General features: G+C 37.1%; 2 protein-coding genes across 4 annotated transcripts; both read right to left on the minus strand.

Annotated features, from left to right (window-relative positions):
- Positions 1 to 161: 161 nt before the first annotated feature.
- On the minus strand, positions 162 to 8618 carry LOC126589952 (anaphase-promoting complex subunit 6). 3 transcript variants are annotated; one of them, XM_050255404.1, is made up of 16 exons: positions 8231 to 8616; positions 7731 to 7865; positions 7526 to 7599; positions 7239 to 7278; positions 6572 to 6617; positions 6246 to 6325; positions 5901 to 6079; positions 5675 to 5800; positions 5329 to 5403; positions 4496 to 4621; positions 3901 to 3970; positions 3079 to 3161; positions 2142 to 2255; positions 1758 to 1857; positions 743 to 778; positions 162 to 468 (listed from the first exon to the last, which is right to left on the minus strand). In XM_050255404.1, exons 1-16 carry the CDS (start codon positions 8474 to 8476, stop codon positions 337 to 339), a joined length of 1662 nt encoding a protein of 553 aa, XP_050111361.1. In that variant the 5' UTR covers positions 8477 to 8616; the 3' UTR covers positions 162 to 336. The 3 variants fall into 3 exon arrangements, with proteins under 3 accessions (XP_050111361.1, XP_050111363.1, XP_050111362.1); XM_050255405.1 differs by lacking the exon at positions 162 to 468 and adding an exon at positions 475 to 616 and having other exon boundaries at positions 8231 to 8618; XM_050255406.1 differs by lacking the exon at positions 2142 to 2255 and having other exon boundaries at positions 8231 to 8618.
- Positions 8619 to 9143: 525 nt separating this feature from the next.
- Positions 9144 to 11927, minus strand: LOC126589956 (ras-related protein RABA1b-like). Its single transcript, XM_050255411.1, has 2 exons — positions 11517 to 11927; positions 9144 to 9816 (listed from the first exon to the last, which is right to left on the minus strand). The coding sequence occupies exons 1-2, from the start codon at positions 11735 to 11737 to the stop codon at positions 9384 to 9386; spliced, it is 654 nt and encodes a 217-aa protein (XP_050111368.1). The 5' UTR covers positions 11738 to 11927; the 3' UTR covers positions 9144 to 9383.
- Positions 11928 to 24332: the final 12405 nt, after the last annotated feature.

A 24332-nucleotide genomic window follows, 5' to 3' on the forward strand; every position in this document is an offset into this window, starting at 1 on the left:
GGCGGGCATCGATCTTCTTGTCGGCCTTGAAGTAGGCAACAAATCACAAGGGAGATTTTTGGGGCACTTTGCTAATCGCTCTTTTCTTTCGTTATGCTTGCCTAATCCTTCATTACCGTCGTTGTTTTCGTTTAAATAAGAAAACTCGTGAAAGGGACAGATTTGGCCAAAATCATGAATAAAATCCCATGTACCTCTACTTCAACAATCAAACGTCGATGCTAACAGGTTCAGACGTATTACTTTGATACAACAAAGCCTAAGATATTACATCACCTGATCAAATCTCAGGCACTGGGGTATCTATTGCACGTAAAATACAACACGCATACAAGACTAAACGCGTTCATCAAACGTAATTAAGCCTAGAAATTCAGTTCTGGAGTCCACACCACGACGGCTATCATCTACTAAAGCCAAGCTTAACATTTCGGTGCAGAACTGATCGTCTGGTTTTAGCCATAGAGCCTGCACGGACACAACAAAAGAAACGTAATCATACCTCTGTCATAATCATACCATCTTCCTGCCATTACAAGCAATCTCATGCTAACACTATGAGCATCTAAAAAGATATTCCAGGTGCATCGAAAGTGTGTTTGGGCACGAAGGCATCCTGCAGAAATTTTAATGGATCCATGTACGACCAAGAATTTAAACCTTTTCATCAGTCATGCAGTACAACATAAAGAATCATCAGCCTCACAATCAGTAGAGAGAGAGAGAGAGAACAGTTACTCACCTTATGATAGAATGAAATTGCTGCATTAAGATTATCCTGCACAGCAGCGAAAACGAGAGCATAAAAAACAATAACACTAAGTACTGTCATCATACTGGATGGGGATGAAAGACACATGCACTCAATTTTTAGAAGTTTCGGTGTCTGGACACAAGATTCTAAGTGATACTAACATTGTCCAGGCAAGAATAGATCAATTTCATTGTTTTAGAGTTGAATAACGTGTTTATTTACCCATCCAAGTTTCTACGTTTCCAGCATACCTCACTAAACATTTGAGAAACATTTCAAAACAAGAGAATGCAACAAGCATATTATCTGCCGATTAATTTTAAAATTTTCTTCTCTCCAAACGTGAAGCTTCTCTATCCACATATGACAGGGAGATATTGAAACTGACCACACATCCAGAACATCATGCATGTAACTACAAAAATGAGTGTTTATTGGTAGAACAGTCTGCATTAAGTACACAACTAAAGAAAGTTGAGGTTCCACCATAAAACCAACAGAGTATATGGTGAGTAGCCCAACTCCTTATAAGCCCTTGTATGGTTTGATCCCTCACCGATGTGGGACTTTGTTCTCACATTATTACACGCCCCCTCACGTGTGGCGAATTTTCAAGCCTAACACGTGGACAACACAAACAGGGTGACGTGGAGCATGTGTGGCCGTTGAGCTTCACACGTGGGACAACCTGAGAAAGTTGGGGTTCCACCATAAAACCAATTGGCTAAATTATATGGGGAGTAGCCCAACTCCTTATAAGCCCTTGCAGGGTTTGATCCCTCACCGATGTGGGAATTTGCCCTCACATTCTCACAACAACCTTTTATCAGTGGAAATTATTCATTATATCAAATCGGAAGCCCTTGCTAATATTTATGCATTCACAGATTCCAAGTTTTTAACACATTTCAAGAACAAGAAGCAATGCCCAGAAAAACGAGCAATAAATACAATTCTTCTCTTAAAAATTAAAATACATAAAGTAATTTATAACTTTAGATACCTGCAAATGGTAAGCATATGCAAGACCTGCATAAGTACTCACGCTTCTTGTCGACAATGCAAGCGCTTTCTCATAGTATTTAATAGCTTCATCATACATCCTGAGACAGAGTAGAATTATCTAGTTAGACTAGAGGAAATATTAGTTTTACATATAAAGACTTAAACCATAGGCATCAATAAGAAGAGAGAAACTGAAGAGGAAAACAAATTCCGCTATATCAAAAAACTACAAAGAAATAAAACTTCCAGAGAACATTCTCTCATCCCCACAAATCAAGGGTACCAAAGTCTCCTAGAAAAAAATAAAAAATTCAGGATGAAAGAAGTACAGACACTGCTAACAAACAAAATGCTAGAAATTCTGATCAAATAAATAACGTACTTCAGTTTTCTGTACGCATGAGCAAGATTAACCACAGTTGGTTCCCACATTTCACCCAAAGGGGAAGGAATTTGAGCCAAAGTTTTCTCAAACCACCACACAGCTTTAGTATACCTGTATGAAAAGAGAGATGTTCATAAAAATCACATAGTACAAATCGGAGAGGTGTGGCTGAAAAGAAAATTTGTGACAAATGGCCAGCAATTAGAACAGACAAAAAAGGAAATAAAACATGCAAATGATTTGATTATACGACCTAATAGTCCACATAAATTACAGAATACAAATACAATTTCCATAATCTTAATGCAGTAGCAACTTCATATGAGCCAATTAATAATCATACAGCATGAGGACCACAAATGTTAAATTTCTCAAGTTATATGACACTGTGAGTCAACATTATTTCCCTCTCTTCAAATTATTACCAACTACTTCCCCTTCTGGTAACTTGTTTGGGAAAATTAGAGTCAATTATCAAGCAGATTTAATTAGCATCCTTCGTTTAGTTGTCAATCCATCATAAGACCACTTTGAAATTGATTAAAGGATTCGACCCCAACAAAAAACATTGTAGATATGATAAAACAAAATAAAAATAAATAAAACCCTACTAACTACAATCATTCTGCACTCTGCAATTTAAGAGAACAAATATGGATGTGAGAAAAACGAAGCACTAGTCCACCAGATAAATATACCACATTGGGCCAGTTAAATACTTATACATGTAAAGTTGCCCAAACCGACTGTTATAGAATGGTAGAGTTAATATTTTGTGATTCAATATACATATCATTTGAGAAAATTGTGCATGTACGATCCTTACTTATAAACCACTAGAAATAAATGGTCAGCCTTTTCAAATGTCATTACAAACTTATCTTATATTCATTATTTAAGGTTGCATTTCTCATGACACAGTAACAGTACTTACTCCTTCAAATGATAAGCAACAACACCAAGTTCATTGTATACTAGTGGATCTGATGGGCAAGTAGTCTTCGCCTGCATAAGAAACTACAGAAGCAAAGAGGCTTATATCAGTATTTTTATTGTAAGATAAAGAGTTACAAATGAAACTACCCGGTCACAGAATCCGTTATTGTCAGGTGGGAACGTACATGGGAAATGTATTAAGGGCTACAAATCGATGGAGAGGATACTTCTATTCTCGTATCAATCTAACACATCTGGGCAACAATGTTATACTTTTTCATTCTAATCAATTTTTTGACAAGTGGACTGGACATCAATTCAAAGAAGGAACACAGTTTGTTGTCATCGTTCCAAAGTGGTAAGCCAGTGACATCAGAATAATGCAATGAATACGTAAAATATATATTAGAAGCTGAAAGTTTAGATTAAAATTTAAATTTTTAAAGACTAAACTGAAAGTTCAAGGAAGCTAAAAACAATAATTAATTAAGAACAGTAGTCCCTTCACACATCCTTCACATGTAAAGTTCTCCTTTCTTTACAATTTCATTTTTTCTTCAAGTGCAGGTGCTTATGACAAAGCAAACTCCTCTTGGAGTTATCCACTTCTCATACTGCCCATCATGCTCTCAAACTTTTATAGATTAATCTTTTAATGTAAAGAGTTGTTTGTGACTTAAGAAAATGTAGGAAGTCATGAGGTAAATATGCCATTCAGGGTTTTCCTTGTATGATTGGTATAGATGAGGATTATTTCACATTTCTGAACACCAAGATCACAAACAGCAATCTGTAAGTAGTTTACAGAACTCTATTTTACCTGCTCGGCAAGCTTAAAACTATGGGTTCGCATGTACTCCATCCCAATGTATAAAGTTGGTAAATGACACCTGGAATAAGAGAATATCAAGACCTGTAAAACACAATTCATATATAATAAGAGAAATTAAACTACGGACTATAGGACATAAGAGACAAACTAATGATAATACTCCAAGTAAGATCATTAGAAATTCATTTTGAAGTTTTCCAATTCTCAAGACCTAAGATTTTGCTGTGTCCTTGACTTTTTCTTATTATACCTTTATACTCTGACACCATTAACCACTGCACACAGGTAGGTGATGGTTCTTACCATAATTTTATTATTTGATAAAAAACAGAAGCTTTATGTGCCCTACCATATCACCTTCAATCAAACTAATGGAAAATATCAAGCACAAAAAATTGAAGGTTCTACCAAATTTGTGCTTTGTTTCAGTTAAATGACTTTAGTTCCTATTAATTATACTAATCTCTAAAAATTTGCCTAAATAACATGATCATATCTTCTTCCTGGTATTCTCAAGTGGCAGAAGGAAAACAAAATTCAAGGTAATGGTCAATGTAAGATACTGAGAGAGATACATAATTACCCTGGAAACAAACGAGCAGCAGTGCGGTAAGCCGACATGGCCTGATCACCCTCTTCTTTAGCAGCATATGCGTTCCCATATCCAATCCAAGCAGGTGGAAAGGTCCCATCTAGACTGGTAGCCTTGCTACAGTGAAGAACAAACCCAAAAGAAATCGGTAAGGATTCAAGATTGAAACATACAAAGCAACAATAACCCCTCCTTTTCAACTGCTATCACTTCAAATGATCTTTTTTTTCTTTTTTTTTTTTTTTTTTTGGTATATTAGGGACAGATTGTTTTTCCAAATGCTTTTCACCAAATGAGGGAGGAAGCAGGGGCAAGCAGCACTAAATCAAATCCAAACCAGGACTGGTCCAAACTTTCAACCTAAAAAGGATCTATTAATATATGAGTAATACAAAGCAATGTAACATAAGTACATTTAAAATTATCAATGTGGTAACAACTGATGCAAGGTTGAATAAGGTTATGAGCCTAACTACAGCACAATCCCTATATAATCCAGAAGAATTCACATTAAATAATCTAAAGCATCCAGTATGATGTGAAGGCCATTTATCAGGCAACAAGGACATTCACCTCAAACAAAACAGAAATATCAGGGAAGCTGAGGAAAAAGAATGCTCATAACCTATCTTCTTATATACACAGCATAACTGCAGAATAAACTTCAAAGCATAAACACAAAATAACTGTCATAATCAAAAGGATCTCAAACCAATAATGCAGAAATTGAAAGCTCTAAGTCAACATGGGGCAAATAAGGCAACTCAAAATAAATTACATGTATACACTTCATTTAACAGCATTACCAATTGTGATGGAGTTACCTGAAATAACGGTGCGACTCAACATACTTTTTGATACAATAATAGTAACAACCAACAGCAAACCATGATAAAGCCCTGCAAATAGAATACACCTGATAAAGTACTGAACTAAATGAATCACAAAAGCAACAAAACACAAGAAAATTCAAAGTCCGTCTTTCTTTTGGCATCTCAAATCATAGTTACAAGATCCCCCAAAACCCCTGGAAACCGCAATCCATATCCCATGTTTGTCTCATGGGTATTCCCAGTAATGGTAGTATATGCATAAGTATTTATGGATGTACTTTCAATTTTCAAATTGTACAGTAGTGACTCGAGTAATATGGTTTTCAACCACTCTCACTTTTGAGGATAGTCCTTCACTAGATTGCATGCCATAAGATAGAGCTCATTCGAATGCCCAAGCTCCATAGCAGCTGCTAGATGCACCAACGTACTTTTCAGATGGAAAGGATCTTTTTCGAGTAGTCTGTTGAATCACGAATAAAACACAGATAAATTTTGGGGGGAAATAAAAACTCAAATGTAGGTATTTTCGTATTTCGCTTCCAAACCAGTTCCCAACTTACACGGAAGTTAGCTCAAAGCATTTTTGATATTCACCGCACTGATGATAGTATTCAGCTTTGCAGGCTAGAAGGTCGGTGTTGGTTTTCAGAGTACAAATGAAGGATTGCTCAGTGTTACTACTACAACTTTCTTCCTCAAGTTCTCTGAATTTTGCTTCTACAACATTTTCTTTGTCATACTGGAAAACACAAAAAGGAGGACTGATGAGAACACAGCAAAAGATATTGTTATATGATGTTTTGTACAGTAATATTTATTAAAAGGGTAAAAATTGTTTGGATGTAAGACGTCTTCTCTATGTTCGACACTTAAAGGGTGACATATTGAAATGCATTTCGATTTACCTTTTTAATTAAACATGAGTAGAATGACGAGAGCCATCCATCTTCAGGACCAAATTGTAATGATGAAAGTAGGCTCGCCTCTGAACTCAGCAGCAAATAAAAAGGTATAAGTAGGGGACCATGGAATCCATAGTTAAATGATTGATGAAATAAATGCAGAGGAAACAATCCAATGCAATCTATGGATCAACAAAGATAAAAGTGCCAGATGGCTAAAACATATTTAATTAATTAACTTGAAAAGGTAGTATCAAAATACATGATATTACTTCCTTAAATAACAATCGAACTTGATTAAATGAAACGTTTATTTAAATGACCCTAACCTTCCTCGCATGTAAGCATGTGATTCTCAATAAGACATTCCAAAGCCTGAAAGAAAATTAAAAAGGTCAGTAGAAAAAGTTTGAAGGATGAAACTGAAGATGCTATAAAGCTCAACTTTTTGTCGAACACTCTCAAATGGGTCTCACCCCATATAATAGAGTTGGTAAAGAGTTGGATTGAATAGTATTTTCCAGATGGTATTTATTTCCTCATGAGAAAGTGATTCTACCTACCTTCTGATTAATGATTCCATGTATTTTTAAGCATGTTTGAAAGGATAAAACAGTTTATCAAGTTGATACTTTAGTAATTTCAATTCTTTTGTAAGGAATGCTATTTTCCCTGCCTGCTTTTGGTGGCCATAAAATGTTAGAAAAGGCCAGAAAGAATAAGTTTGGGCTTTTAACAACTTCAAAGAAAAACACTTCAAACCAAATACTTTAGAAAAATTCTTTTCTTACCTAGCAATGGGGAGAAGGATACCAAATGAATTTTGCAACTAAGAATCAATTAGAATGCGATAAGTGGATAGTCGAGGAGTTTTTTTTTTCTCCAATTGGGCCCTTGAAGTGTTTTTCTATAAAACTTACAGGTGTTAGGGTGTTTTACCAAACTGTCTCTGGTAAGTTAAAATCCCATATATCCAACGGAATATTCCAAACGTACCTCATAACATAAGGGATCAGCTTTGATAGCAGCTTTGTACCTTTAAATTAAAAAAAAATATATTAAAATTAGTTAAAGGATCCCTTCAATCAACCTTTCTCAGCAGATACCACACCTATAGAAATCATTTATTCTCTATCCACAAGATCAACTTTAAGCTTAAGTCTCATACTCCTACAAGTTAAAAACTACAGAGGGTATCATTTCTTTTACCCAAAAACACATTCAAACACACGCACACCTGTTAAACATTACATGATAAAGCCAGGTCCCAGAGAAAAACTTACCACTGCCGGGCCTGGACACGGTTTTCCAATGCTTCATATGCCTTACCTCGTAAAAAGCATATTGCAGAAGATATCTGTTGCAAGATATGAATAACACATTTCATGGGACAAAGATAGTAGTATATACAGACAGAACATCGGAAACTGTTGCCAAATTTTCATATAACAATGTTTACTAGGAGGTGAGGTAGTCAGATAATCTTACATTGATCTCATGATCTTCGCCATCTTTATCCAAGTACATGATATTGGAATCCTTTGTGTCATACAGATTCCCCTGTTCATCAACTTTCGCATCGCCAAGCATTAATATGCATTGATCCCACTCCTTCAGCTCCTCCTGATTAAACAGACACAAAAAAAAAAAAAAAAAAGAACTAGTCAGTCTATTAACCCAGAACACAACTGCATCGACCCCAAATTAAAGCTGAAAGACCGGCAATTTTTAATCATCATAACATCTATCTATGTTACTGAATTTGAAAATCCGACAACACGAAAAAAATGTCGCCTTTATAATCCGAGTAAGAAAGAAGTAAAACCCATTTTCTCCTTTTTCTACAATCACATATCAAAGTGAACCAAAACCCAACTAAAGAAACCCAAAACCCACAAATGGAAAACCCAATTTCAAGCAAAAACATTGAACCAACTCAGCAAACGAAGAGAACCCATATCCTAATTTCAGCAGCAAGAGAGACTTGCCAGGCACTTGGCAGCGAGGTAACGAAATCGGAGGTCGCGGAGGACGATCTGGGAGGCATTGAGGAGGTGGTAAGCGCGTCGGTAATGGCGGCCGAGAAATAGAGCCTGAGCTTGCATGTAGATATCGGCAGGGTCATTGGTAAAGGCAGCGACTTTGTCAGCGAAGAAGATGGCGGAGGAGTAGAGGTGCTTCGTCACGCAGTCCCGAACTACCCCACGAAGCTTTTCAATCTCTTCTTCTCTCATTGTCGCCGAAAGGGGGTTTTGCTCTGGTTGCTTCAGTTCGAATTGGGTTAGAGAGAGAGAGAGAGTCAGTGAGGGATTTTGGGAAAGGGAGAGTGATTGAATTGGGCGGGAGCTGTGGAGATTTTAGAGTGATGGGCTTTGGGTTAAGATCTTGTTTAGGCTTTGTAATTTAAAATTTTAAACCCCTTTTGATTAAAGAACTTGATTTTTTTAGATACAAATAAAAAAACTAAAAGTTTAATATTCAAATTAGAACGTTTAAAATTATTATACGAAAACATCTTCTATGCAACTGAGTATATATAACTTTGCGCTTATCTGTTTCGTCATGTGATGTGAGAAAAGAAACAAATACAATGTGTTATCCGTCCGATTACACCTACGATTTTAGCATCTTGAATCTGTGACCTCATGTCAAGCTCTTGAAATCGTGTCGTGTCAAATTCTTTAATTTTGAACTCAAGTCCAAAGAAGGTTATAAAAAAAAAATATATAAAAAAATTGATGACCTAGCACTACATTGTACGCGATGATCAGGGAGTTTTTTTACCCCTTAAAAGCTTATAATAATTTTGGACCGTTGGATGAAATTTCAAAGGTCCGGATTACTTAATCCAGTGGTCTTGATGGAAGAGATCCGTCTCCAAAAAGAAGGGCGATGCTGATATTGAATTTGAACAAATATATCATTGCTAACAACAAATTTAAAGGCATAGATGGTGCTGAAGTGCGGATTAAATGTGCTAATCAGCATCCACTGAAATTGTTTACCAATTGAGGATAACATAAGCTAGCTTACTCAGAGTAAAAATTTCGTGTTCCGGTATTCTCTAGTTTGTGTCCCTCTGCAAAATATTACACAGTTCATAGAAGCCATATTCATTCAATCAAGTTTTGTTTACCAGGCCTAGCTTGAGCAGCACCCAACTCTCTTCAACGCGGACACATCATCTTTCATGTTTATTTTCTCTCCTTGTGCTGGGACAGATGAAGTTCCATTTTCTCCCCCTTCAACCGCCTTCTTGCTCACAGTATGGTATATTTGAGTCAGAACTTCAGCAAAGGAGTTTTCTACATTCTTTGATTCCAGTGCAGATGTTTCCATGAAGTAGAGTGACTCCTTCTCAGCATAGGACTTCCCGTCTTCAGTTGAGACAGCTACAAGGTGGCGGAGATCTGATTTGTTCCCAACGAGCATCACAACAATGTTGGAATCGGTGTGGTTCCTCAATTCCTTCAGCCATCTGTCGACATTCTCAAATGTCGCATGGCGAGTGACATCGTACACAAGGAGTGCACCCACAGCCCCGCGATAGTAAGCACTAGTGATGGCGCGGTACCTACGAAACCAAGAGGGAAAACTTAAGCATAAAAAATATGTAGAAGGGCATCACTAAGAGAAACGGTCATAAGCAGACTTAAAAAGCAAGGGGGAAAGTCCTTTGCTAAAATGGATTATGAGCCGCAATTCACTATTAGAAATCATAAGCCTGAATCGTAGTGAAACATTCTGGCCAATGTATAAGCCATATACTAGCAACAGTAGTTTGATTAATATAATGGTGCTCTAAGTTTCCAAAAGATAAAATTTGGCCTTAATAAGTTGCACCAACTGAATGCCAAGAAACAAGAAAAAGCAATATTATCAGCTAAAACCGACCAGAAAGCAGCAATATTCATCAGCTTATAGTATTCCTTTTCAGATATATCCTATAAGCTGAGCCTCCATAACCGCCAAATGAAATGTGCACAAAGTGAAACGCATAACAAGAAGAAAATAAGCATAATTCACAATAGCCCTTGCACTGCATCAAATTTCAGTCATGTAATAAGCTCTTGTTCATATTTGTATTTACTACAAAAAGGGAACTGCTTATGTTTTTGATAATGGATTCCCTATGAGTCTCAAACATAAACACTAGTCCTTTCAACTAGTTAACAACAACGACCATGCCTAAAGGATCAAGTGGAAAATCTCAACAGACAACAACACTCTACAACCACTACTTTTCTTAGCATCTGTTTTCAGTCCTTAGACTCTAACTGTCAGAATAGATGCGGACACGACAGATGCTAATTTGACTCGGTCCTGTTCCTTCTGTTCTACCATTCTTTGTCAACCCTTAAAGCCCACCCTGTTAATGTAAGTCCTGTTAATGCAAAGTAAGTTCTAACTACCAGCACAAACTCCTATCCAGCATTTAAAGGGAGAGAAGCCAATCTTTGGCAAGTAAGTTGTAACCAAAGGGGAAGCTACTAGTACGATGCTGCGCCACTATTATCTATAAAGGAAAGAGGCGGGGTCATTTTCGAATGTTCTATACGTCCTTGGTTCTCTTTTTCTTTCTTATTGTTACTGACGGCCTTTTGTAAAAACTTACACCGATTTCCTAGGCAATGTTTTTTGCTTAAATGCTAGGCAATGTTTAAATACTATGCTAGCTAATCCCTATTTAAAGGCATGCCAGAAGCTTCACGGCAAAGCATTCTTTTGTATTAGTAATTAAGGAATAGTACTTACTAAATTTAAGATCTGAGTCCACAAACAGAAGGAATTTAAGAACTATCTCATCCCGGTATGTGCCTCGAGAAGAAGGCAAGCATATTACCACAGTTAGCTTATCTTTTTCCTTGAAAATGCATGGATCTCAACCAACCAAGATCTAAGTCCCACCTACCATTCAAAGATCAAGAAAACCAGAAACAAATTCTAATATCAATGAGTCTCTGCAACAAGAGAAACCCCAAATTTTCCTAAACGCGCAAACTTCAAATGAAAAAAAAAAAAAAAAAAAAAAAACAACAAACAAACAAAATTCAACAAATCTGAGCTAAAAAAAAAACCTACATGCAACAATAATCACCCAAATCTGCTCCAAAATTTCACCAAAACCCACAAATTAAACTTCACCAAAACACAAAATCTACCAATCCAGCATAAAAAATAAAAGAAAAAAAAATTCACAAACCCAAAAAATAAAATCGAAAACTAGCAAGACCCAGATGGGGAAACCCATGGAGGAAGAAGAAAAGAGAGGACCTTTCTTGGCCAGCAGTATCCCAAATCTGAGCCTTGATGACTTTTCCGTCAACGGTCAAGGTCCTGGTGGCAAACTCAACGCCAATGGTGGATTTGGACTCGAGGTTGAACTCGTTCTTGGTGAACCTAGAGAGCAGATTCGACTTCCCCACGCCGGAGTCCCCAATCAAGACCAACTTGAAGAGGTAGTCATAGTCATCGTCGGCTCTGTATCCAGCCATTTCTGCAGTTCTCTAACTTTTGGTGTTCGAATTAAGAGAGAGGGGGAGAGAGAGAGAGAGAGAGAGAGTTGCAGAGATGTGCAGCTTTCGGTGGGGATACTGAAGTGGGACTGGGAAGTGTGAAAGCGTTTTTAATTAAAAAAAGCGCCAGAAACTTGATGTCAAAGGAATTTGCACATTGAGGAAACGTCCATGTAAATACCATCAGTACTTTTTTTTATAGATGGAATGATTCTCTTCTTATTTTTTTATGCTTTTCTTGGGAGTAAGTATTTTATATCTGTGTAACCTAAATTATTTAAGTTGATAATTTAATTTATCGTAAAATTAATCTAATGATTTGTGTAAAAAAAACATCACAAGAAGACATTAAAAGAGCAGCTCTGCACAGTTAAAGTTAAAAAGCCTCAGTTTTCTTTCTTTTCTTTTCTTTTTTTAACAAGCCACACGTTTTATATAAACCTTAATGATTGAATCAAAAGATGAAACAATTCTTAGGTTCTTTAATTGTTTCTCTAAAAGATGTAAGTTTTTATTTTATTTTATACAAGTGTGGTTGCAAAGAGAATAAACGGCTCCATATTTCTAAAGATGAGAAATTTATAGTTTTATTGCATAGAAGATTTGAATCAAGGGGCATCAAAGCGCTAAATTCGAAAAGATGACGATAGTTAATGGTTCTAACTTCTAACTCTCTTGGCCAATGCAAAAGTTTAGGAGAGGAACTCTTTATTGTTGTATCTCTCTTTGTGACCTTCACTCTCTTACATAGTCAAACTCAACTCAATCCCAACTTATTCTAGTTCGATATCTAGTCGATACGAGTTCGTTTTTCTTTTGCGGATCCTTCTGCTTGTAGTTGTGAGCAAATCATCATAATCCTCCAGCTTGAACAATATCAACGATATCCAAATCATATTGTTGACAATATATAGATACATACATACATACAGCATTATGAATTTCGTATCAACAATAGGTACACAATGGCAAATATAATATTTACACTATCTCAACATTTCGATATGGTAACAATAGTATCTAAGTATAATACTATGATGCTATATGTGCTATATATAGGGGTAATTTAGACATTTCATCATTTCAAGCTGTTGTAGATGTTGTGATTAGTGTCCATTTCTAGTTAGCTAAACACTTTTTTTTTTCTTTTCAGAACTTCGGATTTCAATCTTATTCACGTGAACTTTGGAAATTTTAGGATGGGAATCAGATTTTCCAGTATAACACTTGCCCCTAAGCACAATTAATGGGGACTTTGGTAAAGTGCATACGAGGTTGGACCCAATGAGACATGAACCTAAAGATGCTTTAAAAAACCTAAATAAATCAAATATGACTTTAGCCCTGAAACTTAATTTTCTTTATATAAAATTTGACATAAGTTTTTTACTCCAATAAAGCCTATTGATAAGATTTCACATCAGCAAATTCATTAATTATATTTGACTTTACACTTTTAAAAAATTTTAATGCTTAAAATACCCCTATTTGAATGTTTGATGTACACAATTAATTATGTACGGATTGTCAGGAAGATTTAATGATTTTACAAAAATAATAAAATAATAAATTTATTGCCTAAAATATAATAACAATAAAACATGTCTAATATATGTAATAATACATGCTTAGTTTAGTCAATCAAATTATATTTTACATATGTAGGTAAATTATTTCACACACACACATATATAACAAAAAAAAATGCTTGAATCGTAAAAATTCATGCAAAATAATTTACCTACAAAAAAAATGTTATATGATTCAGTGCACCTACAAAAAAAATTTTAATTTGGTGCACATGGACAAAACGTAATGCAATGTTGTGGAATGGAAAGGCTCTGGAGCCTTCGGAAATGCACTGTACAATGCAAACATGGCTACCTGAATTCTATAAATGAAATGGGCCAAGGAAGAACACCAATGTGGTCACTGGGTAGCCATGGAAGCCCTCAGAAAATGGATGGATTAAAAGTAATTTTAATGCGGCATGGGATGAACAGTTAGAGATTAGACGAGTGGGGGTAGTGATATGGAATGACAAAGGGGAATTCATGGCTGCAGTAGCAATGAGAGTTGAGGGAATTGGTTCTCCATTATTGGCAGAGATTATGGCAGCAAGGGAAGCAGTGATTTTTTCACAACACTAGCAGACTACACACATGGAAGTTAAAGGGGATGCTCTGATGGTGACCACGACACTTCAACATGAGGGCCTAAAGGATTCATCTCCTTTTGGGCACATTATTACATATACTAGGCAGATTTTAAATGGTTTTCCTTAGTGCAAGGTTACATTTGACCAACGCTCGACGAACAAGGTGGCACATAGGTTGGCTAGATTGGGCATAGACCTTGATACTTCGGTAGCTTGGTTCGAGGAACCTCTTGATACAATAATAGACCTATTAATTGAGGATAGTAATCATATGTAATCACTCATGGTGTGGGACGCTCTTTTTTCCTTCGTCCCTGGCAAGGTTTTTATCAAGGCCCACTATATGCACCCTATCCTGTTTGTACGTATTAAATTCCTATCAATGAATATCGTACCTTCGCTAAAAAAAAAGCAAAATAATTTACCTACAAAATAAAGCAAACGCAATAGATGCAAAATAATGTACCAACATAAAAAGTATTATTTTTTTATTCAATACTAGTTTACCTATTATTTGTACATATAATAATAAAATATGCCCAATATATACATACAAAATAAAATGCCTACATAATGAAGAATGCTATTTGATTCAAAATTAAGTGTGATTGTGTAAATCCTAGATTAGATTTGATTCTAGTTATTCTTTCCAATATGGACTTGTATTCCTTGTGGATGAAGGATTTCTTCTCCCTCTTATTACTATAAATAAAGGCACTGCTTAGGGGGAATAACACATCCTCTACACAATTCTACAAACACATCTTTCTTTCTCTCTCTCTCTCTCTCTCTCTCTCTCTCTCTCTCTCTCTCTCTCTCTCTCTCTCTCTCTCTCTCTCTATCTCTCTCTCTCTCTCTCGCTCTCTCTCTTTTCTCTCTTTGCCGCCGACCCCCTTCCTCTTGTTAGATAAAATGGCCACAACACGTTATTAGCACGCTCCTACCGATGCGCTTAGGAATCTAACGTGGAAGCTTTCTGCATCAAACCAGTTCATCCATATCATCATGCAATCAAGTTCTTCCAAAACAACGGTTTTAATCTCGATATTTTTGCAGCCCTGATAGCATGAACATTCACCATAATGCATGACCCAACTTTACGTTTTTCGAATTTTAGATTTTACATAAATTGTGTATGCATTATATTCATAATTGTTGAATTATGTGAATTTGATATTGTGATGAATTGCATCAAATATCTGCTCATGCATTGAATTACATCTTGTTAATAAAGCTTCAGAGAGCTTTAAGAGAGATAGGAAGTAGAGAGGAAAAAAGCTAGAGAGAGAAATTGTTTCTGATATCTCATTTCATTAACCATTCACTTATTACATCTCTTGTTTATATATATAAATAGTTCTCCACACATAACTAACCCACCTAATACACTTGTGACAAATGGCACACATCTAATACATAACACTTGGCATAACTATATGCTAATCTCTACAGTCTAACATTCCCCCTCAAGCTTATGGAGGTGAAAACCGAGCATAAGATTGGAACAATGCACATTAAACTGTGAAGAACACAACCCTTTAGTAAGAACATCTGCACACTATTCTGCAGAAGATACAAACTGTAACAAAATGGTGCCTTGTTGAACTCGTTCTCTTACAAAATGACAGTCAATTTCAATATGCTTTGCTTTGGAATGTAAAACTGGATTAGTAGCTAGTGTCATTGCAGAAATATTATCACAATGTAGAAGTGGAATAGACGAACTAGGAATGTGAAGATCCTTGAGAAGTTGTTGAAGCCACACAACCTCGGCAGTAATAGTAGCCATTGCCCGATATTCAGCTTCTGTAGACGATCGACTCACTGTATGTTGCTTCTTATAACTCCATGATATGGGATTAGAGCCTAAAAACACAACAAAACCAGTAGTTGAACGTCGATCATTAGGATCACCAGCCCAATCTGCATCTATGTATGCCTTAATATCCATGAAACCAGGTCTAAAACAAATACCAAGCCTAATTGTCCCTCTAAGGTACCTCAAAATCCTTTTAACAGCAACAAAATGATCTTCAAGAGGTGAATGCATGAATTGACACACTTGATTGACTGAATATGCAATATCAGGCCTTGTGAAGGTGAGATACTGTAAAGCCTCAACAATACTTCTATAGATATTGGGATCCGCAACAGAAGAACTACCATGATTCAACAGTTTTCAATTGGTATGACATGGAGTGATGCAAGGTTTGCACTGAAACATATCAGTTTTATGAAGAAGATCTGTAATATACTTAGACTGATGCACAAAAATATCAAATTCTTTGGTCAATTGATTGATCACATCTTAAACATGACTCGCAACACTTCCAGTAAGAATAATATCATCAACATATAAGAGGAGAACTACAATAGAGTGACCAGTTGATTTCACAAACAATGAGGGATTAGCATAGGATGAAGTAAATCCCAAAGTTAAGAGAACCTGGTAAACCATTCATTCCAAGCTCTCGGAGCTTGTTTTAAACCATAGAGAGACCTTTGAAGTTTGTAGACATACTCAGGGTGATGAGCATCTACAAACCCTTGTGGTTGAGCCATAAAAACCTCTTCTGCGAGAAACCCATGCAAGAAAGCGTTTTTGACATCTAGTTGTTTCAATTTCCACCCTTGTGAAGCGGCTAGAGATAACAGAAGCCTCACAGTAGTAGGTTTAACGACCGGGCTAAATGTCTCATAGTAATCAAGAGAATCCCTTAGCCACTAATCTGGCTTTGTAACAAGCAACAAAATCATCAGGGTTCTTTTTTATTTTATATATCCATTTACACCCTACCACATTTTTATTGGGAGGTAGAGGAACTAAACTCCAAGTTTTCTGTTGAATTAAAGCATCCATCTCCTCTTGCATAGCTGTTTGCCAGTGAGTAATTTTGGAAGCTGCTGAGTAGAACTGAGGTTCCTTGACAGAAGAATATTCTTGAATAAAAGCACTAAAGACTTACTTTTTCTTGACAATGCCAGACTTTGACCTAGTCTGCATGGGATGAATATTAATGGAAGACAAAGACGCTGGTTGCAATTCTATAGCTTGTGACACATGAACATTGGGATGCAATTATGTAGCTTACGACATAGCTTGATCCACTTGTGCAGAGATAAGATCTGGAACTGACAGTGAAGATCTATCAGTGTTTGATGGATTGCATGACTGAGAAACATATGGTGAAGTAGAGGATGGTGAAAAAACTTGTGGAAAAGGAATAGGAACCAGTAGTGGATGATGAAATGTATTTGGATGCATCACCAAGGGTAGGGAAGTCTTAGGTCTAGATGACTCAGAAAAAAAAGATTGTATGAAGTCGAGGGAACACATTTTCATCAAATAAAACATGCCTAGACACAATAAGTTTATGATCCTTAATAGCATAACAAATAAACCCCTTGTATTGTGCTGCATACCCCAAAAAAATGCAGGTGGTGGTTTTTGGATCAAGTTTATTATTTCGATATGGTTGCAAAGATGGATAACAAGCACAACCAAACACCCTCAAGTGCTCAAACTTAGGTGCTGAATGATATAATAGCTCAAAAGGAGACTTCATCGACAATACTGAGGTTGGCATCCTATTTATGAGATATATAGCGGTGGCACAAACATGATACCAAAACTAAGAGGATAGACTGGCATGTTGAAGTAAAGTTATGGCAGTTTTAACAATATGCCTATTTTTTCTTTCAGCGAGTCCATTCTGTGCAGGAGCGTAGGGACAAGACCTTTGATGTTGAATACCCTTATCCCTAAGAAAAGCTTGAAACTAAGCACTCATATATTCTCCACCACCATCACTCTATAAAACTTTGATATTTGCAGTAAAAGAAGTCTGAACAAAAGCTTGAAACTGAACAAATGTTCCAAAAACAGCTGCTTTATTCATTAATGGGAATATCCATGTGTATCTTGTACATTCATCAATATATGACACATAGTATCTATAACCCTCAATAGACATACTAGGAGCTGGACCCCATACATCAGAATGAATGACTTCAAAGGGAACAACAGACTTGGAAGCCATTACAGGAAATGGTAGTCTAGTAAACTTGCCTTGCAAGCAAGCAATACAAGTATGATGAGTGTCATTACAAGAAAGAGGAATGGCTTCTTTACTAAGAGCTATCTTAGTAACTGAATTTGCAGGATGACCCAATTTGCAATGTCAAATCTCATATTTTATTTTCTGTCCAATATATTCTGCTGGATGAACTTTGGAAGGCTTGAGCACGGGGAGGGGATAAACTGCATTATGGCTCAGTCCTTGATAAAGTATTTTCTGAGTGACCTTGTCCTGTATGCACACAGAGAATTCATCAACAATACACTTCTAATTATTATCTTTGCATAATTGGTGCATAGATAACAGATGTTGAGACAACTGTGGAACATGTAAAAGGGACTTTGGTTGGAAATTATGTGATTGAAGTGAAAGATTTGACTTGCCAATATGACTAATATGCAAACCTTCACCATTAGCCCATGTGACTGTGTCGGATGATGGATATGAAGTAGCCATTTGCAGGTTGGACAAATCCAAAGTCATGTGATTTGTTACACCTGAGTTCAGCAACCAATACTCATGTGAAAGAGCAGAAGGAGAAACACTTGTTCTGGCAGTCATTGCAACAGATGGCACAGATTGAGACATCATTATAGCAGGATTATAAGAAGAAGAAGCCATCATGTGAGGATGCTGAGTAGATGAGGTCATAACAGAGTTCTATGCATTGAAAAATGTGTTAAGAGATAGAGACTGAAACTAGTGAAACTGCTGAGAATAAGGTGGCATAGGCATAAGTTGAATGGAAGAATTAGTTCTGTCAAAACATGTTGCAGCAGTATGCCCAACTCTGTGACATATCTGACATCCTTTTTGAAAACAGGTAAGAACAGTATGACATTTTCGGTTGCATATTTGACAAAATTGGAAAGGTTGATACACTTGTCCTGAAAAAGACTGATTTTGCAAAGGTTGCAGTGATGACTAAGAACTAGTGACCAAAGGTTGCTGAAAGGATGATTAAGAACCAGAATAAAATTTCTTCCCTTTTCCTTTTAGTTTGAAATTAGGACCCCTGAAATTGTTATATGTCCCTGAACCATTATGAGCTACACATGCATATGGTCCACTCATCTGTGAAACATGCATTGATTGAAACATAGGCAGTTGCTGAAATGGTGGCATTGGTTGAGATGAAAAAGCATGCTGACCACTAACTTCAAGAGAGTACTTCAAACCATATGAATTACCACTTTCAAATCCAGAACTAAGAGAATTGGCAAACATGGCAGTCATCACATGAGCTTGCTTAACCACCTCTTCCAATGTGGACTCTTCAGCTTTGAGTTGAGACCGAAGTTCTTTAAGAGAAACAAGATTTTCTCTGCCCCTAATAACAGCTTTGATAGTATTATACTCAGAGGGAAGACCCTGAAGAGCCACAATCATTATATCTTCATCTGAAATCATCACTCCCACAGTAGCAAGTTGATATCTACAATCTTTAATGTGCTGTAAATACACATCAATGGATTATGTAAGTCAATCTTCATTTGAACAATACTAGTTCTTGTCATATTAGAAAACCTTTACTAGTTCTTGTCATATTAGAAAACCTTTCTTTGAGATTAATCCACATTTCACGAGAACTTTGACAGCCAATGACACAAGATAAAGCAGCAGTGGATAATGTAGCAATTATAAGAGTCATTAAAGCTTTGTCATGAATTCTCCACACAGTATATGCATCATTAATCACTGGTGGATTTTTAACAGTTTCATTTTCAGATTCAGAATCGACATATTTGTTTGGACAAGAAATAGAACCATTAACAAACCCAAGAATCCCATTTCCATCGAGCAATAGTTCCATTTGAAAATTCCAAGTAACATAGTTGGAATCATCAAGATTTACAATCACAGTGTTCCCAACACTAGGAATCAACGAAGAAATTGGTGACTGAGTGAGAGTTAATTGAGCAACTGTAACCATTGTATAGCAGCACAACAAATCAATCAGAGGCTTTGCTTCGAATGACAAATTAAAGTAGATTCCACAGAAGAATTACCACAGACAAGAGAACAACCCATAGAGATATGAAATATAGAGAGATCTCCAAAGCACAAAGATAAGCAAATGTGTCGAAATCAAGAACACACCGACAATCGAATTTGATCGAATCAAGAAACAACAACATCACAACACAAATTCTTCAAATAACAACACGATCTTCTCCAAAGAAAGCAAGAATCAATGGAGGAAACAGTGACTTACAGAAAAAACCCAAAGAAACTAGGGTTTCAATCACTGACTTAGCATACCGACTTAGCACCGACTGTGCAACGACATAGCTTCAATGAGTAAATAACAATCGACAGAGAAGTATACAGCGACACCACCAACTATCAATACGAGCGAAAGCAAAGGTACATCGATCGTCGTCAACTGAATGAGTTACCCGTCGCCGGCGAAGATACCATGTTAATAAAGCTTCAGAGAGATTTAAGAGAGAGATGAAGTAGAGAGGAAAAAAGCTAGAGAGAGAAATTGTTTCTGATATCTCATTTCATTAACCATTCACTTATTACATCTCTTGTTTATATATATAAATAGTTCTCCACACATAACTAACCCACCTAATACACTTGTGACAAATGGCACACATCTAATACATAACACTTGGCATAACTCTATGCTAATCTCTCTATAGTCTAACACATCTTACATATACTTGCAATTGAAATTAAATTAATATTATGTAATTAAATTTAAAAAAAAAGGGTTTCGTGGGGAACCCCGAGGGCGACGACTAAAAGCCATGTCGTTGGGCTTCTCGCACCGAGCCGAGAAACACAAAGCCACGGAGCCAGAAGCTCTAGGCTTTCCAACCCAAAAAAACCTGATGCCATTCATGGCGTCCTTGTCCACGACCACCACGGGCTTGGCATTCAGCCACAACCCTGAGCATTTGGTCATTGTCACAGACGATTAGAAGTCATTTTTTATGGAAATTGGACCGAGATTCACTTGAATCTCATCATAACTTTTTGAAAATCCGATTCAAAATTTTCTAGGGTTTGTTGTTGAAACGTTGAGATTAAACCATCTCCGTTCACCACCATGGTCGTTAACGATAACCATGACTCCCCTAGAGTCCTAACAACCTAGACACGGTTGCCAAAAGCATCAGCACCGGGCATCTTCTCCGATGCGCACACCCAGCATGGTTGGGATTTGTGTTTAGTCTGACCCATGGACCTTTGGGCCTGAACCCTTCTCGGCCTATCAACAAATATTTTTTAAACTAGCCTAGTTGCTGATTCCCCTTGACCCACTCAAGACAACAGCCTAATTAGGCTTGGGTGTCCCCGTGTCCCCACTGCATCTAATATGTGCCCTTCACGGGTCTTCTTGGACCTCGCCCAAAACGTTGGGCCTGCTCCTACAGCCCAGAAAAGCCTGCAGCATTTTCTGATGGCTCGACCCATTTTATACTTAGCCTAATTTTTGGGGCTGGGCTGCACGGTATCAACCTACTTAGCCCATCCGTGGGCTTTGGCCCTTTATTTTGGGCCTCAAGTTTAATTGCCTAATTATTTTAGGCCCAATGGGTTTTATAATTTTTCACCCACACTTCAATTTGGCCCGAAGTCCAAATAATTAATTCAATTATAATTATAAACCTGAAGTTCTATTTGTCTGCAGGAACATATGAACCTGAAGTTCATAATTCTTTCCAAACCTGAAGTTTCTAAAAACATGCCTAGTTTGAATACCTTAAGTTTTCCTTAAAAACATCATGCATGAAAACCCGAAGTTTTTCATGCAAATTTAAACCAATACATGTCTATCAGAACCTGAATGTTCTACTTTTATGTGAATGGATTGATTTTTTCTCCATTAGACTAACCACATCTTGTCCATCTATTTTGTGATAGGAACATGTCGAATTTGAACAAACTCGATTTCACTGCTTTGGAGGTCTTTGGAAGGAACTACCTCAAGTGGGTCCAAGATGTGAAGCTCCACCTCACTGCAAAGAATTGCATCTCGCTATTGAAGATGAGACGGACAAATCGGTTGGCGAAGTTGAGAAAGTCACTGCTATGATCTTCGTTTGAATACATATTCATGACACCCTGCAAACCGAGTACTTTGCTGAGAAGGACCCACGAGCACTATGGGTCACTTTGGTTGATTGCTTTGATCACCAAAATGACATTTTCTTGCCTGAAGTAAGACATGACTAGTAGCATTTGCGCTTTCAAGACTTTAAGTCAGTGAATGAATATAATTATGAAGTTTGTCAAATCCGATCACTTCTCAAGTTTTGTAATGAGACTTTGACCGAAAAGGATCTAAGAATGCACCTCTAACAACCCTCTCAGACCGATCCAACCTGATCGAATGATACAGTAAGACACATATAATGTTGTTTAATGACACAATTTTGACCATTGATGAGGCACTTTCTTCTCCATGTTCCGGAAGAACGTTGTTAAGTTTTAAGGACATTAGAGATAATAATTACTACATTGAAACTTATGTAGAAAATGGAGTTAAATTTCTATGCATAACTTCCTATGAATATGGCCAGAAGCGTATTCTAGAGAAGATGGAGCGTATCCCAAGTGGTCTGAATACTACGAGAACCATCATATGGCTGGCCTTACATCTGGGACTGTGCATAAAATTACACTTTGGCATAATCATTTAGGACATCCTAAATGAATAATGATGCGCTGTCTTCTCAAATCATCACACATGCATCCACTAACTAGAAGTTTAGGTTCGATTCAAGGAATCGCATGTCAGACTTATTCTATGGGAAAACTTATTACTAAACCTTCTTATGACAAGATCGTTCGAATCCTCCCATTTTTCTATAAAGGATTCAGGGGGATATTTGTGGACTGATTCACCCTCTATGAGGACTATTTAGATATTTTATGGTTTTGGTTGATGCTTCTACATGTTGGTCACGTATGTGCTTATTGTCCATAAGGAACACTGTATTCTCCAAACTGTTGGCTCAGGTTATCAAGCTCAGAGCTCACCACCCTAATTATCTGATCAAATCTATTCAATTGGATAATGTTAGAGAATTCACATCTAAAACTTTTGATGACTATTGCATGTCGATTAGGGTTGAAGTTGAACATCTTGTATCCCATGTTCACACCCAAAATGGCCTGGCAGAGGCATTCATTAAGGGCTTACAAATGATTGTTCGATCGTTGGTCATACGTACCAAGCTCCCAATCATTGTTTGGGGCCATGCAATATTGCACGTAGCGATGTTGGTCCGTTTAAGGCTTGTTGCAAGGTGATTTGTTTACCGCTCGTTTTGTGGATTGTCACTTCTATGATACGGTATTCTCGTCGTTAGGGAAAGATAAGAAAATTAACTTTCTTGAACAACGACGTGAATTATCATGGACGACTATCATTTTGTCTCATTTAGATCCTCGCACTGCTCAGTCTGAAACTGAAGCGTAACATATTAGATATCCAGAGCATAGTTCAGAGTATGCCAGATGCTTTCACAGATCTAATGCGAGTGACAAGATCACATATTCCAGCTGCGAATGTGCCTGCAAAGATGGATGTACCAAATGTATGACGAACTTCCCTCCTGAAGGCCCGGGACGCCAAATTTGGTGGTCCATGCACATTAGCAGCTAGCCAATCATTTTCCCCTACACAAAAGCGTGGCAGACCCATTGGTTCAAAGGATTCACACCTTTTGGAAGAATAAACCTATGGCACAGGTACCTGAAGAGCCTACCGTGAATCCAACTATCGCTTACTCATTCTATTAAACTTATGAGGAAATTCTAGATTACGAAAGCGTCCTTGAATAGACGAATCCACCTCCCAAGAATCTTGAGATTTCGATTTATTATGCTCGCTTATATGATGTGTGGTGTAGAAATGAGATGATCGTCGACGATGCATTAACATATGTAGTAGCTACTGGGATCATGTTGAGCGATGACATTGAACCCCGTTCTGTTAATGAATGTCGATGTAGAACCCCAATTGGTCAAACTGGAAACAAACAATTCAAGTCGAACTCGATTCACTTGTGAAACGTAAGGTGTTTGGACTTGTAGCTCCTACTCCTCCACATGTGAAGCCCGTTGGCTACAAGTGAGTTTTCGTTCGGAAGCGTAATGAGAATAACGAAATTGTGTGTTATAAAGCTCGTCTTGTTGCACAAGGCTTCTCACAACGCCCCGAGATTGACTATAACAAAACTTATTCACTCGTTACAGATGTGATTACTTTTCGCTACCTTATCAGTTTGGTAGTTTCCGAAAAACTGAGTATGCAGTTGATGGACGTAGTAACTGCGTATCTTTATGGGGATCTTGACATGAAATTTATATGAAA

This window comes from Malus sylvestris, chromosome 11 (assembly GCF_916048215.2).
Source record: "Malus sylvestris chromosome 11, drMalSylv7.2, whole genome shotgun sequence".
In the NCBI taxonomy this organism is placed as follows: Eukaryota; Viridiplantae; Streptophyta; class Magnoliopsida; order Rosales; family Rosaceae; genus Malus; species Malus sylvestris.